Here is a 17,500-nt window from a genome sequence, read left to right as displayed (position 1 = left end):
TAAAATGAAAAATCTTAAATATCACATTTCCATAAGTATTCAGACCCTTCACTCAGTACTTTGTTGAAGCACCTTTGGCAGGGATGACAGCCTCGAGTCTTCTTGGGTTTGATTCTACAAGCTTGGCACACCTGTATTTGGGGACTTTCTCCCATTCTTCTCTGCAGATCCTCTCAATCTCTGTCAAGTTGGATGGGAGCTTCGCTGCACAGCTATTTTTGGGCTCTGGCTGGGCCACTCAAGGACATTCAGAGACTTGTCCCGAAGCCACTCCTGCGTTGTCTTGGCTGTGTGCTTAGGGTCATTGTCATGTTCTCCTGATCATCTACTGTCATCAACTCTCTCTATATTGTTCTGGTCTGTTCTCCTGATCATCAGTCATCTACTGTCATCACCTCTCTATATTGTTCTGGTCTGTTCTCCTGATCATCTACTGTCATCACCTCTCTATATTGTTCTGGTCTGTTCTCCTGATCATCAGTCATCTACTGTCATCACCTCTCTATGTTGTTCTGGTCTGTTCTCATGATCATCTACTGTCATCACCTCTCTATATTGTTCTGGTCTGTTCTCCTGATCATCAGTCATCTACTGTCATCACCTCTCTATATTGTTCTGGTCTGTTCTCCTGATCATCTACTGTCATCACCTCTCTATATTGTTCTGGTCTGTTCTCCTGATCATCTACTGTCATCACCTCTCTATGTTGTTCTGGTCTGTTCTCCTGATCATCTACTGTCATCACCTCTCTATATTGTTCTGGTCTGTTCTCCTGATCATCAGTCATCTACTGTCATCACCTCTCTATATTGTTCTGGTCTGTTCTCCTGATCATCTACTGTCATCACCTCTCTATATTGTTCTGGTCTGTTCTCCTGATCATCTACTGTCATCACCTCTCTATATTGTTCTGGTCTGTTCTCCTGATCATCTACTGTCATCACCTCTCTATATTGTTCTGGTCTGTTCTCCTTATCATCAGTCATCTACTGTCATCACCTCTCTATATTGTTCTGGTCTGTTCTCCTGATCATCAGTCATCTACTGTCATCACCTCTCTATATTGTTCTGGTCTGTTCTCCTGGTCATCTACTGTCATCACCTCTCTATATTGTTCTGGTCTGTTCTCCTGATCATCTACTGTCATCACCTCTCTATATTGTTCTGGTCTGTTCTCCTGATCATCAGTCATCTACTGTCATCACCTCTCTATATTGTTCTGGTCTGTTCTCCTGATCATCTACTGTCATCACCTCTCTATGTTGTTCTGGTCTGTTCTCCTGGTCATCTACTGTCATCACCTCTCTATGTTGTTCTGGTCTGTTCTCCGGATCATCTACTGTCATCTACTGTCATCACCTCTCTATATTGTTCTGGTCTGTTCTCCTGATCATCTACTGTCATCACCTCTCTATATTGTTCTGGTCTGTTCTCCTGATCATCTACTGTCATCACCTCTCTATATTGTTCTGGTCTGTTCTCCTGATCATCAGTCATCTACTGTCATCACCTCTCTATGTTGTTCTGGTCTGTTCTCATGATCATCTACTGTCATCACCTCTTTATATTGTTCTGGTCTGTTCTCCTGATCATCTACTGTCATCACCTCTCTATATTGTTCTGGTCTGTTCTCCTGATCATCTACTGTCATCACCTCTCTATATTGTTCTGGTCTGTTCTCCTGATCATCAGTCATCTACTGTCATCACCTCTTTATATTGTTCTGGTCTGTTCTCCTGGTCATCTACTGTCATCACCTCTTTATATTGTTCTGGTCTGCTGTTCTCCTGATCATCTACTGTCATCTACTGTCATCACCTCTCTATATTGTTCTGGTCTGTTCTCCGGATCATCTACTGTCATCTACTGTCATCACCTCTCTATATTGTTCTGGTCTGTTCTCCTGATCATCTACTGTCATCACGTCTTTATATTGTTCTGGTCTGTTCTCCTGATCATCTACTGTCATCACCTCTCTATGTTGTTCTGGTCTGTTCTCCTGGTCATCTACTGTCATCACCTCTTTATATTGTTCTGGTCTGCTGTTCTCCTGATCATCAGTCATCTACTGTCATCACCTCTCTATGTTGTTCTCGTCTGTTCTCCTGATCACCTACTGTCATCACCTCTCTATATTGTTCTGGTCTGTTCTCCTTATCATCAATCATCTACTGTCATCACCTCTCTATATTGTTCTGGTCTGTTCTCCTGATCATCTACTGTCATCACCTCTCTATATTGTTCTGGTCTGTTCTCCTTATCATCAATCATCTACTGTCATCACCTCTCTATATTGTTCTGGTCTGTTCTCCTGATCATCTACTGTCATCACCTCTCTATGTTGTTCTGGTCTGTTCTCCTGATCATCTACTGTCATCACCTCTCTATATTGTTCTGGTCTGTTCTCCTGATCATCTACTGTCATCACCTCTCTATATTGTTCTGGTCTGTTCTCCTGATCATCTACTGTCATCACCTCTCTATATTGTTCTGGTCTGTTCTCCTGATCATCAGTCATCTACTGTCATCACCTCTCTATATTGTTCTGGTCTGTTCTCCTGATCATCTACTGTCATCACCTCTCTATATTGTTCTGGTCTGTTCTCCTGATCATCTACTGTCATCACCTCTCTATATTGTTCTGGTCTGTTCTCCTGATCATCTACTGTCATCACCTCTCTATGTTGTTCTGGTCTGTTCTCCTGATCATCTACTGTCATCACCTCTCTATATTGTTCTGGTCTGTTCTCCTGATCATCAGTCATCTACTGTCATCACCTCTTTATATTGTTCTGGTCTGTTCTCCTGGTCATCTACTGTCATCACCTCTTTATATTGTTCTGGTCTGCTGTTCTCCTGATCATCTACTGTCATCTACTGTCATCACCTCTCTATATTGTTCTGGTCTGTTCTCCGGATCATCTACTGTCATCTACTGTCATCACCTCTCTATATTGTTCTGGTCTGTTCTCCTGATCATCTACTGTCATCACCTCTCTATATTGTTCTGGTCTGTTCTCCTGATCATCTACTGTCATCACCTCTCTATATTGTTCTGGTCTGTTCTCCTGATCATCAGTCATCTACTGTCATCACCTCTCTATGTTGTTCTGGTCTGTTCTCATGATCATCTACTGTCATCACCTCTCTATATTGTTCTGGTCTGTTCTCCTGATCATCAGTCATCTACTGTCATCACCTCTTTATATTGTTCTGGTCTGTTCTCCTGATCATCTACTGTCATCACCTCTCTATATTGTTCTGGTCTGTTCTCCTGATCATCTACTGTCATCACCTCTCTATGTTGTTCTGGTCTGTTCTCCTGATCATCTACTGTCATCACCTCTTTATATTGTTCTGGTCTGTTCTCCTGATCATCAGTCATCTACTGTCATCACCTCTCTATATTGTTCTGGTCTGTTCTCCTTATCATCTACTGTCATCTACTGTCATCAACTCTCTATATTGTTCTGGTCTGTTCTCCTGATCATCAGTCATCTACTGTCATCACCTCTCTATATTGTTCTGGTCTGTTCTCCTGATCATCTACTGTCATCACCTCTCTATGTTGTTCTGGTCTGTTCTACTGATCATCTACTGTCATCACCTCTCTATGTTGTTCTGGTCTGTTCTCCTGATCATCAGTCATCTACTGTCATCACCTCTCTATGTTGTTCTGGTCTGTTCTCCTGATCATCTACTGTCATCACCTCTCTATATTGTTCTGGTCTGTTCTCCTGATCATCTACTGTCATCACCTCTTTATATTGTTCTGGTCTGTTCTCCTGATCATCTACTGTCATCACCTCTCTATATTGTTCTGGTCTGTTCTCCTGATCATCTACTGTCATCACCTCTCTATATTGTTCTGGTCTGTTCTCCTGATCATCTACTGTCATCACCTCTCTATATTGTTCTGGTCTGTTCTCCTGATCATCAGTCATCTACTGTCATCACCTCTCTATGTTGTTCTGGTCTGTTCTCCTGATCATCTACTGTCATCACCTCTCTATGTTGTTCTGGTCTGTTCTCATGATCATCTACTGTCATCAACTGTCATCACCTCTCTATGTTGTTCTGGTCTGTTCTCATGATCATCTACTGTCATCACCTCTCTATATTGTTCTGGTCTGTTCTCCTGATCATCAGTCATCTACTGTCATCACCTCTCTATATTGTTCTGGTCTGTTCTCCTGATCATCTACTGTCATCACCTCTCTATATTGTTCTGGTCTGTTCTCCTGATCATCAGTCATCTACTGTCATCACCTCTCTATATTGTTCTGGTCTGTTCTCCTGATCATCTACTGTCATCACCTCTTTATATTGTTCTGGTCTGTTCTCCTGATCATCTACTGTCATCACCTCTCTATGTTGTTCTGGTCTGTTCTCATGATCATCTACTGTCATCACCTCTCTATATTGTTCTGGTCTGTTCTCCTGATCATCAGTCATCTACTGTCATCACCTCTCTATATTGTTCTGGTCTGTTCTCCTGATCATCTACTGTCATCACCTCTTTATATTGTTCTGGTCTGTTCTCCTGATCATCAGTCATCTACTGTCATCACCTCTCTATATTGTTCTGGTCTGTTCTCCTGATCATCTACTGTCATCACCTCTTTATATTGTTCTGGTCTGTTCTCCTGATCATCTACTGTCATCACCTCTCTATGTTGTTCTGGTCTGTTCTCATGATCATCTACTGTCATCACCTCTCTATGTTGTTCTGGTCTGTTCTCCTGATCATCTACTGTCATCACCTCTCTATGTTGTTCTGGTCTGTTCTCCTGATCATCTACTGTCATCACCTCTCTATATTGTTCTGGTCTGTTCTCCTGATCATCTACTGTCATCACCTCTCTATATTGTTCTGGTCTGTTCTCCTTATCATCAGTCATCTACTGTCATCACCTCTCTATATTGTTCTGGTCTGTTCTTCTGATCATCTACTGTCATCACCTCTCTATGTTGTTCTGGTCTGTTCTCCTGATCATCAGTCATCTACTGTCATCACCTCTCTATATTGTTCTGGTCTGTTCTCCTGATCATCAGTCATCTACTGTCATCACCTCTCTATATTGTTCTGGTCTGTTCTCCTGATCATCTACTGTCATCACCTCTTTATATTGTTCTGGTCTGTTCTCCTGATCATCAGTCATCTACTGTCATCACCTCTCTATATTGTTCTGGTCTGTTCTCCTGATCATCTACTGTCATCACCTCTTTATATTGTTCTGGTCTGTTCTCCTGATCATCTACTGTCATCACCTCTCTATGTTGTTCTGGTCTGTTCTCATGATCATCTACTGTCATCACCTCTCTATGTTGTTCTGGTCTGTTCTCCTGATCATCTACTGTCATCACCTCTCTATGTTGTTCTGGTCTGTTCTCCTGATCATCTACTGTCATCACCTCTCTATATTGTTCTGGTCTGTTCTCCTGATCATCTACTGTCATCACCTCTCTATATTGTTCTGGTCTGTTCTCCTTATCATCAGTCATCTACTGTCATCACCTCTCTATGTTGTTCTGGTCTGTTCTCCTGGTCATCTACTGTCATCACCTCTCTATATTGTTCTGGTCTGTTCTCCTGATCATCTACTGTCATCACCTCTCTATGTTGTTCTGGTCTGTTCTCCTTATCATCAGTCATCTACTGTCATCACCTCTCTATGTTGTTCTGTCCTGTTCTCCTGATCATCAGTCATCTACTGTCATCACCTCTCTATGTTGTTCTGGTCTGTTCTCCTGATCATCAGTCATCTACTGTCATCACCTCTCTATATTGTTCTGGTCTGTTCTCCTGATCATCAGTCATCTACTGTCATCACCTCTCTATATTGTTCTGGTCTGTTCTCCTGATCATCAGTCACCTACTGTCATCACCTCTCTATATTGTTCTGGTCTGTTCTCCTGATCATCTACTGTCATCACCTCTTTATATTGTTCTGGTCTGTTCTCCTGATCATCTACTGTCATCACCTCTTTATATTGTTCTGGTCTGTTCTCCTGATCATCTACTGTCATCACCTCTCTATATTGTTCTGGTCTGTTCTCCTGATCATCTACTGTCATCACCTCTCTATATTGTTCTGGTCTGTTCTCCTGATCATCAGTCATCTACTGTCATCACCTCTCTATATTGTTCTGGTCTGTTCTCCTGATCATCTACTGTCATCACCTCTTTATATTGTTCTGGTCTGTTCTCCTGATCATCTACTGTCATCACCTCTTTATATTGTTCTGGTCTGTTCTACTGATCATCTACTGTCATCACCTCTCTATGTTGTTCTGGTCTGTTCTCATGATCATCTACTGTCATCACCTCTTTATGTTGTTCTGGTCTGTTCTCCTGATCATCTACTGTCATCACCTCTCTATGTTGTTCTGGTCTGTTCTCCTTATCATCAGTCATCTACTGTCATCACCTCTCTATATTGTTCTGGTGAAGAGAAAAGAGCATCAGAAAAGGTTGTATCGTCCTTGAGAAAAAGTGTTCACACACAAACGAAAACACAGATGTGTCCGTGAGTCCAGGTTTAAAACCCTGATAATGCAACAGCCTTTGGGAGACGTAATATAATGTATCTAGTATCATTCCCGAATTTGCAACAGATTTAGTTTTGTATGGACAACTGTGTATGTTTGTGTTGTTGAGTTTTATGTGTCAGCCTTGTGTAAAGTTCACCGATCTGCACTATCAGGGAGTACAGGTGACAGGTGGGTTTGGGAAAGGGTTAATTATTGGCCGCAGTAGGGTGGAGCAATCTAACGGTTTGCATCGTCTATTGACTATGTTTGACAGCCACCGTTGACGGCATTGTGATGTCACAAATGATGTCTTATTTGAATATTTGCATCGTCTATCGACTATGCTTTTGACAGCGACGGCATTGTGATGTCACAAACGGTGTCTTATTTGAATATTTGAACTTGACTCTCAGCGTTGGAGTCTGGCAAGCGCTACTACAACGACGAGGCGCAGCGAGCACATAGCAGTTCGAAATGCCAAATGTTCTATTCCCTAATTGCCATAGCCTAAATCAGGGCTGTCCAACCCTCTTCCTGGAGATCTACTGTCCTGTAGGTTTTCAGTCCAACCCTCTTCCTGGAGATCTTAATGTCCTGTAGGTTTTCAGTCCAACCCTCTTCTTGGATATCTACTGTCCTGTAGGTTTACAGTCCAACCCTCTTCCTGGAGATCTACTGTCCTGTAGGTTTTCAGTCCAACCCTCTTCCTGGAGATCTACTGTCCTGTAGGTTTTCAGTCCAAACCTCTTCCTGGAGATCTACTGTCCTGTAGGTTTTCAGTCCAACCCTCTTCCTGGAAATCTACTGTCCTGTAGGTTTTCAGTCCAACCCTCTTCCTGGAAATCTACTGTCCTGTAGGTTTTCAGTCCAACCCTCTTCCTGGAGATCTACTGTCCTGTAGGTTTTCAGTCCAAACCTCTTCCTGGAGATCTACTGTCCTGTAGGTTTTCAGTCCAACCCTCTTCCTGGAGATCTACTGTCCTATAGGTTATCAGTCCAACCCTCTTCCTGGAGATCTACTGTCCTGTAGGTTTTCAGTCCAACCCTCTTCCTGGAGATCTACTGTCCTGTAGGTTTTCAGTCCAAACCTCTTCCTGGAGATCTACTGTCCTGTAGGTTTTCAGTCCAACCCTCTTCCTGGAGATCTACTGTCCTGTAGGTTTACAGTCCAACCCTCTTCCTGGAGATCTACTGTCCTGTAGGTGTTCAGTCCAACCCTCTTCCTGGAGATCTACCGTCCTGTAGGTTCTCAGTCCAACCCTCTTCCTGGAGATCTACTGTCCTGTAGGTTTTCAGTCCAACCCTCTTCCTGGAGATCTACTGTCCTGTAGGTTTTCAGTCCAACCCTCTTCCTGGAGATCTACTGTCCTGTAGGTTTTCAGTCCATGTCGAACCCACTGTTCCTAGGCCGTCATTGAAAATGAGGGGCAGAACGACAGATTTTTACTTGTCAGCTCGGGGATTTGAACTTGCAACCTTCCGGTCACTAGTCCAACACTCAAACCACTAGGCAACTAGGGACCTGAGGAGTAAACACAAGTTTAAGGTCCATACCTACTCCAGACTCTTTTTTTTTCTCTGTCTCTCCCTCTCTCTCTCTCTCTCTCTCTCTCTCTCTCTCTCTCTCTCTCTCTCTCTCTCTCTCCAGGACCCGAGGAGTAAACACAAGTTTAAGGTCCATACCTACTCCAGCCCTACGTTCTGTGACCACTGTGGATCCCTACTCTACGGGCTGCTTCACCAGGGCATGAGATGTGACCGTACGTAGCACTGTCTTCTTCCCTCATGTCTTTCCTCCTCCTCCTCCTCTGTCTCTCTCTCTCTCTGTCTCTCTCTGTCTCTCTCTCTCTATCGCTCTCTGTCTATCTGTCTCTCATATGTCTCTCTACATCTCTCATCTCTTTCCTCCTCCTCCTCCTCCTCCATCTCTCTATCTCTGATATGTCTCTCTACATCTCTCCTCTTTCCTCCTCCTCCTCCTCCATCTCTCTATCTCTGATATGTCTCTCTACATCTCTCATCTCTTTCCTCCTCCATCTCTCTATCTCTGATATGTCTCTCTACATCACTCATCTCTTTCCTCCTCATCTCTGTCTCTCTGTCTCTCTTTCTCTCTCCTATTATCTAATAGTTATGGCTGCATAAACTGCCTCTGTACAATTAACACTAGGATCTCATATCCGTGTGTGTGTGTGTGTGTGTGTGTGTGTGTGTATCTCTCTCTAGATTGTATGATGAACATCCACAAGCGGTGTGTGGCCAACGTTCCCAGTCTGTGTGGAACGGACCACACTGAGAGGAGAGGACGCATCCAGATCACAGCAGATATCAAGGACAACAAACTCACCGTCACCAGTCAGTACACACACACACACACACACACACACACACACACACACACACACACACACACACACACACACACACACACACACACACACACACACACACACACAGGGACACACTGAGAGGAGAGGACGCATCCAGATCACAGCAGATATCAAGGACAACAAACTCACCGTCACACACACACACACACACACACACACACACACACACACACACACACACACACACACACACACACACACACACAGGGACACACTGAGAGGAGAGGACGCATCCAGATCATAGCAGATATCAAGGACAACAAACTCACCATCACCAGTCAGTACACACACACACACACACACACACACACACACACACACACACACACACACACACACACACACACACACACACACACACACACACACACACACACACACACACACACACACACACAGGGGCACACTGAGAGGAGAGGACGCATCCAGATCACAGCAGATATCAAGGACAACAAACTCAACGTCACCAGTCAGTGCACACACACACACACACACACACACACACACACACACACACACACACACACACACACACACACACACACACACACACACACACACACACACACACACACAGGGGCACACTGAGAGGAGAGGACGCATCCAGATCACAGCAGATATCAAGGACAACAAACTCACCGTCACACACACACACACACACACACACACACACACACACACACACACACACACACACACACACACACACACAGGGACACACTGAGAGGAGAGGACGCATCCAGATCACAGCAGATATCAAGGACAACAAACTCACCGTCACCAGTCAGTACACACACACACACACACACACACACACACACACACACACACACACACACACACACACACACACACACACACACACACACACACACACACACACACACACATATACACATACATATACACACATTCACACACGCGAAACGCACACAAACGGACAGACAGATAGACGCAGAAGAAGGTGTAGGCGGTTGTGACTCAAGGTTGAGTCGGTGTGTATGTTTCTGTTTTCATTAGTTTACTTCAACACTGGAACACACACACCAACAAGGGTTTTATAAGACAGCTCTTTTGTGTTGTATAAGTGCAGCAGCTGCAGCAGTAGAATAAGGACAGGGACAGATATTCTAGATAAAGACAGGAACAGATATTCTAGATAAAGACAAGGACAGATATTCTAGATAAATAGAGGGACAGATATTCTAGAAAAAGACAGGAACAGATATTCTAGATAAAGACAGGAACAGATATTCTAGATAAAGACAGGGACAGATATTCTACATAAATAGAGGGACAGATATTGTAGATAAAGACAGGGACAGATATTCTAGATAAAGAGAGGGACAGATATTCTAGATAAAGATATTCTAGATAAAGAGAGGGACAGATATTCTAGATAAAGATATTCTAGATAAAGACAGGGACAGATATTCTAGATAAAGATATTCTAGATAAAGACAGGGACAGATATTCTAGATAAAGATATTCTAGATAAAGACAGGGACAGATATTCTAGATAAAGAGAGGGACAGATATTCTAGATAAAGATATTCTAGATAAAGAGAGGGACAGATATTCTAGATAAAGATATTCTAGATAAAGACAGGGACATATATTCTAGATAAAGATATTCTAGATAAAGAGAGGGACAGATATTCTAGATAAAGATGTTCTAGATAAATACAGGGACAGATATTCTAGATAAAGATATTCTAGATAAAGACAGGGACAGATATTCTAGATAAAGATATTCTAGATAAAGACAGGGACAGATATTCTAGATAAAGATATTCTAGATAAAGACAGGGACAGATATTCTAGATAAAGACAGGGACAGATATTCTAGATAAAGACAGGGACGGATATTCTAGATAATGATATTCTAGATAAAGAGAGGGACATATATTCTAGATAAAGATATTCTAGATAAAGACAGGGACAGATATTCTAGATAAAGAGAGGGACAGATATTCTAGAAAAAGACAGGGACAGATATTCCTAATAAAGATATTCTAGATAAAGACAGGGACAGATATTCTAGAATAAAGACAGGGACAGATATTATAGATAAAGACCTGTACAGATATTTATATTGGTCCAGACGGTCAGATGGAGATGAAGGCCTTGTTTCTATTGGACCAGACGGTAACATGGAGATGAACGCCTTGTTTCTATTGGACCAGACGGTCACATAGAGATGAAGGCCTTGTTTCTATTGGACCAGACGGTCACATGGATATGAAGGCCTTGTTTCTATTGGAACAGACAGTCACATGGAGATGAAGGACTTGTTTCTATTGGACCAGACCTTGTTTCTCATAATAACGTCCTTCCTTCTATTCTGCCAGGACCCATTACATAGCTAGCACCTATTAACTAATGACTGATCTGACAGGTCTTAATAATGGCCCATTACATAGCTAGCACCTATTAACTAATGACTGATCTGACAGCTCTTAATAATGGCCCATTACATAGCTAGCACCTATTAACTAATGACTGATCTGCCAGCTCTTAATAATGGCCCATTACATAGCTAGCACCTATTAACTAATGACTGATCTGACAGCTCTTAATAATGGCCCATTCCATAGCTAGCACCTATTAACTAATGACTGATCTGACAGCTCTTAATAATGGCCCATTACATAGCTAGCACCTATTAACTAATGACTGATCTGACAGCTCTTAATAATGGCCCATTACATAGCAAGCACCTATTAACCAATGACTGATCTGCCAGCTCTTAATAATGCCCCATTATATAGCTAGCACCTATTAACCAATGACTGATCTGCCAGCTCTTAATAATGGCCCATTACATAGCTAGCACCTATTAACCAATGACTGATCTGACAGCTCTTAATAATGGCCCATTACATAGCTAGCACCTATTAACTAATGACTGATCTGACAGCTCTTAATAATGGCCCATTACATAGCTAGCACCTATTAACTAATGACTGATCTGACAGCTCTTAATAATGGCCCATTACATAGCTAGCACCTATTAACTAATGACTGATCTGACAGCTCTTAATAATGGCCCATTACATAGCTAGCACCTATTAACTAATGACTGATCTGACAGCTCTTAATAATGGCCCATTACATAGCTAGCACCTATTAACCAATGACTGATCTGCCAGCTCTTAATAATGGCCCATTACATAGCTAGCACCTATTAACTAATGACTGATCTGACAGCTCTTAATAATGGCCCATTACATAGCTAGCACCTATTAACCATTGACTGATCTGCCAGCTCTTAATAATGGCCCATTACATAGCTAGCACCTATTAACTAATGACTGATCTGACAGCTCTTAATAATGGCCCATTACATAGCTAGCACCTATTCAGTCAGGTTGCATCATTCATTCCACAAGGAAAGGAGGGATAAAGGAAGGATGGAAGGATGGTGAAGGTGTTTGAACAGGGAAGGATGGATGGTGAAGGTGTTTGAACAGGGAAGGAAGGAAGGAAGGATGGTGAAGGTGTTTGAACAGGGAAGGATGGATGGTGAAGGTGTTTGAACAGGGAAGGAAGGATGGATGGTGAAGGTGTTTGAACAGGGATGGAAGGATGGTGAAGGTGTTTGAACAGGGAAGGAAGGATGGATGGTGAAGGTGTTTGAACAGGGAAGGAAGGAAGGATGGTGAAGGTGTTTGAACAGGGAAGGATGGAAGGATGGTGAAGGTGTTTGAACAGGGAAGGATGGAAGGATGGTGAAGGTGTTTGAACAGGGAAGGAAGGGAGGATGGTGAAGGTGTTTGAACAGGGAAGGATGGAAGGATGGTGAAGGTGTTTGAACAAGGAAGGAAGGAAGGTGAAGGTGTTTGAACAGGGAAGGAAGGAAGGATGGATGGTGAAGGTGTTTGAACAGGGAAGGATGGATGGTGAAGGTGTTTGAACAGGGATGGAAGGAAGGAAGGATGGTGAAGGTGTTTGAACAAGGAAGGAAGGAAGGATGGTGAAGGTGTTTGAACAAGGAAGGAAGGAAGGATGGTGAAGGTGTTTGAACAGGGAAGGAAGGAAGGTGAAGGTGTTTGAACAGGGAAGGAAGGAAGGATGGTGAAGGTGTTTGAACAGGGAAGGAAGGATGGTGAAGGTGTTTGAACAGGGAAGGAAGGATGGTGAAGGTGTTTGAATAGTGAAGGAAGGACAGATTGTAAAGGTGTTTGAACAGGGAAGGAAGGATGGTGAAGGTGTCTGAACAGGGAAGGAAGGAAGGATGGATGGTGAAGGTGTTTGAACAGGGAAGGATGGATGGTGAAGGTGTTTGAACAGGGAAGGAAGGATGGATGGTGAAGGTGTTTGAACAGGGAAGGATGGATGGTGAAGGTGTTTGAACAGGGAAGGATGGATGGTGAAGGTGTTTGAACAGGGAAGGATGGATGGTGAAGGTGTTTGAACAGGGAAGGAAGGAAGGTGAAGGTGTTTGAACAGGGAAGGATGGAAGAATGGTGAAGGTGTTTGAACAGGGAAGGAAGGATGGTGAAGGTGTTTGAACAGGGAAGGAAGGAAGGATGGTGAAGGTGTTTGAACAGGGAAGGAAGGATGGTGAAGGTGTTTGAACAGGGAAGGAAGGATGGTGAAGGTGTTTGAATAGTGAAGGAAGGACAGATTGTAAAGGTGTTTGAACAGGGAAGGAAGGATGGTGAAGGTGTTTGAACAGGGAAGGAAGGAAGGTGAAGGTGTTTGAACAGGGAAGGAAGGATGGTGAAGGTGTTTGAACAGGGAAGGAAGGATGTTAAAGGTGTTTGAATAGTGAAGGAAGGACAGATTGTAAAGGTGTTTGAATAGTGAAGGAAGGATGGTGAAGGTGTTTGAACAGGGAAGGAAGGTTGGTGAAGGTATTTGAACAGGGAAGGAAGGAAGGAAGGTAGATGTGTTGAGCAGTGCCCAAACCTGAGAATGCTGCTTTTGGATCAGATCATCAGACTGTGTAGTGTGTCTCCATCTGCTGGTGAAAATAGAACACTGCAGGTCAGACTGAGATGTACATCACATCACATGTTATTGGTCACATACACATGGTGAGCAGATGTTAATGCGAGTGTAGCGAAATGCTTGTGTTTCTAACTCCGACCGTGCAGTAATATCTAACAATTTCACAACAACAACCACAAATCTAAGTAAAGGAATGGAATTTAGAATATATAAATATGTGGAATAGCAACATCTGAGCAGCATAGACTAAGATACAGTAGAATAGAATACAGTATATACATATGAGATGAGTAATACATAGACTAAGATACAGTAGATGGTATAGAATACAGTATATACATATGAGATGAGTAGCACATAGACTAAGATACAGGAGAATAGTATAGAATACAGTATATACATATGAGATGAGTAGTACATAGACTAAGATACAGTAGAATAGTATAGAATACAGTATATACATATGAGATGAGTAGTACATAGACTAAGATACAGTAGAATAGTATAGAATACAGTATATACATATGAGATGAGTAATACATAGACTAAGATACAGTAGAATAGTATAGAATACAGTATATACATATGAGATGAGTAGTACATAGACTAAGATACAGTAGAATAGTGTAGAATACAGTATATACATATGAGATGAGTAGCACATAGACTAAGATACAGTAGAATAGTATAGAATACAGTATCTACATATGAGATGAGTAATACATAGACTAAGATACAGTAGAATAGTATAGAATACAGTATATACATATGAGATGAGTAATACATAGACTAAGATACAGTAGAATAGTATAGAATACAATATATACATAGACTAAGATACAGTAGAATAGTATAGAATACAGTATACACATATGCGATGAGTAATACATAGACTAAGATACAGTAGAATAGTATAGAATACAGTATATACATATGAGATGAGTAATACATAGACTAAGATACAGTAGAATAGTATAGAATACAGTATATACATATGAGATGAGTAGTACATAGACTAAGATACAGTAGATTAGAATACAGTATATACATATGAGATGAGTAATACATAGACTAAGATACAGTAGATGGTATAGAATACAGTATATACATATGAGATGAGTAGCACATAGACTAAGATACAGTAGAATAGTATAGAATACAGTATCTACATATGAGATGAGTAATACATAGACTAAGATACAGTAGAATAGTATAGAATACAGTATATACATATGAGATGAGTAGTACATAGACTAAGATACAGTAGAATAGTATAGAATACAGTATATACATATGAGATGAGTAATACATAGACTAAGATACAGTAGAATAGTATAGAATACAGTATATACATATGAGATGAGTAGTACATAGACTAAGATACAGTAGAATAGTGTAGAATACAGTATATACATATGAGATGAGTAGCACATAGACTAAGATACAGTAGAATAGTATAGAATACAGTATCTACATATGAGATGAGTAATACATAGACTAAGATACAGTAGAATAGTATAGAATACAGTATATACATATGAGATGAGTAATACATAGACTAAGATACAGTAGAATAGTATAGAATACAATATATACATAGACTAAGATACAGTAGAATAGTATAGAATACAGTATACACATATGCGATGAGTAATACATAGACTAAGATACAGTAGAATAGTATAGAATACAGTATATACATATGAGATGAGTAATACATAGACTAAGATACAGTAGAATAGTATAGAATACAATATATACATAGACTAAGATACAGTAGAATAGTATAGAATACAGTATGTACATATGAGATGAGTAATACATAGACTAAGATACAGTAGAATAGTATAGAATACAGTATATACATATGAGATGAGTAATGTAGGGTATGTAAACATTATATTATTACATTATTAAAGTGGCCAGTGAATTCAAGTCTGTGTATATTGGCAGCAACCTCTATGTGCTAGTGATCAAATCAAATTTTATTGGTCACATACACATGGTTAGCAGATGTTAATGCGAGTGTAGCGAAATTCTTGTGCTTCTAGTTCCGACAATGCAGTAATAACCAACAAGTAATCTAACCTAATAATTTCACAACAATGACCTTATACACACAAGTGTAAAGGAATGAATAAGAATATGTACATAAAAAAATATATGAATGAGTGATGGTACAGAACAGCATTTGCAAGATGCAGGAGATGGTATAGAGTACAGTATATACATATGAGATGAGTAATGTAGGGTATGTGCACATTTAACAGTCTGATGGCCTTGAGATAGAAACTGTTTTTCAGTCTCTCGGGTCCCTGCTTTGATGCACCTGTACTGACCTCGCCTTCTGGATGATAGCGGGGTGAACAGGCAGTGGCTCGGGTGGTAGATGTCCTTGATGATCTTTATGGCCTTCCTGTGACATCGGGTGGTGTAGGTGTCCTGGAGGGCAGGCAGTGTGCCCCGGTGATGCGTTGGGCAGACCTCACTACCCTCTGGAGAGCCTTGTGGTTGAGGGCAGTGCAGTTGCCATACCAGGCTGTGGTACAGCCCAACAGGATGCTCTCAATTGTGCATCTGTAAAAGTTTGTGAGGGTTTTAGGTGCCAAGCCCAATTTTAAGGTGCCAAGCCCAATTTCTCTTGAGGTTGAAGAGCCACTGTTGCGCCTTCTTCACCACACTGTCTGTGTGGGTGAACCATTTCAGCTTGTCAGTGATGTGTACGCCGAGGAACTTGAAGCTTTCCACCTTCTCCACTGCTGTCCCGTTGATGTGGGGAGTGCTCCCTCTGCAGTTTTCTGAAGTCCAAAATCATCTCCTTTCATCTCCAGTATCTCAATACTTGCTAGTATTGTGGCAAGGAAACAAAATACAAAGTGGATTCAACTTCTTTATTAAGGAAAACAGCCCTAATGTTGGAAACAAACATTATTTGTTGAGTTTTGAATTTGAAAGAAAAGCATTTCACTGTACTTGTACATTTGACATTAAAACTTGAATCTAGAAATGACTTTTCTGTCCACATGGGGGCAGTGTTGTACCATCTTCGGCTTGTTTTAACATAGTAGAACAAGTACAGATGCAGGAGCTTTATTTGAGCCAGTTTGCTTCAGCAAGGAAAATAATCCTGCAGCAAAAGGAAATGGGAATTATTATGTGGATTGAATTTAATTTAAAAAAAATTGTAGGTGGTTGATACAGGGGGAAGATCCACACTTCAGAAGCCGTTTTAATAAACCAACGACATGTTTAACATGTCCTCCAGATCTCCTGCAAACAGGGCGATCAAATGAAGATCTGACACCTGTAGTAACGCTGCCTGTTAGAATGTCCGCTAGTATAAATCTCTTTCTGTTGGATAAAGAACCGCGGTCATATTCATTTGACACCTAAAACTGACAAATAACACTGGACGCCAAACTGGGATGGATTACCTGCACTTTTCCAATAACAAACAATTGTTTATGTTGCATAAACATTTTAGCTACGGTGTGCACTAATGAATACATCCCCACTTGCCTTATGTAGGGAAAAGGGTGCCATTCGGGACTCATTTTCATTTGGATGTCGATTTTGTGATAGATGGTCAGTTGTAGCTACGCAGAAACATCTAGACCCAT

The 17,500-nt window shown here is 41.4% G+C and overlaps 1 protein-coding gene and 1 long non-coding RNA gene across 2 annotated transcripts in view; both read left to right on the top strand.

Annotated features, from left to right (window-relative positions):
* LOC135553898 (protein kinase C beta type-like) overlaps positions 1-8,302 on the top strand; it is a 73,080-nt gene extending 64,778 nt beyond the window's left edge. Inside the window, exon 4 of the mRNA XM_064985823.1 lies at positions 8,183-8,302. Within this exon, the coding sequence (XP_064841895.1) occupies positions 8,183-8,302 (120 nt within the window). The remainder of the gene's footprint in view (positions 1-8,182) is intronic.
* Positions 8,303-9,640: 1,338 nt separating this feature from the next.
* The window catches only part of LOC135553797 (uncharacterized), an 18,299-nt gene continuing 10,439 nt past the window's right edge, over positions 9,641-17,500 (top strand). The window contains exon 1 of the long non-coding RNA XR_010457634.1: positions 9,641-9,707. This is a non-coding gene — a long non-coding RNA (uncharacterized LOC135553797). The remainder of the gene's footprint in view (positions 9,708-17,500) is intronic.

The sequence above is a fragment of the Oncorhynchus masou genome, chromosome 14 (assembly GCF_036934945.1).
Source record: "Oncorhynchus masou masou isolate Uvic2021 chromosome 14, UVic_Omas_1.1, whole genome shotgun sequence".
NCBI lineage: Eukaryota > Metazoa > Chordata > Actinopteri > Salmoniformes > Salmonidae > Oncorhynchus > Oncorhynchus masou.
The sequence above is the reverse complement of the archived record's forward strand: the minus strand, read 5'-3'. Positions and strand labels throughout refer to the sequence as shown.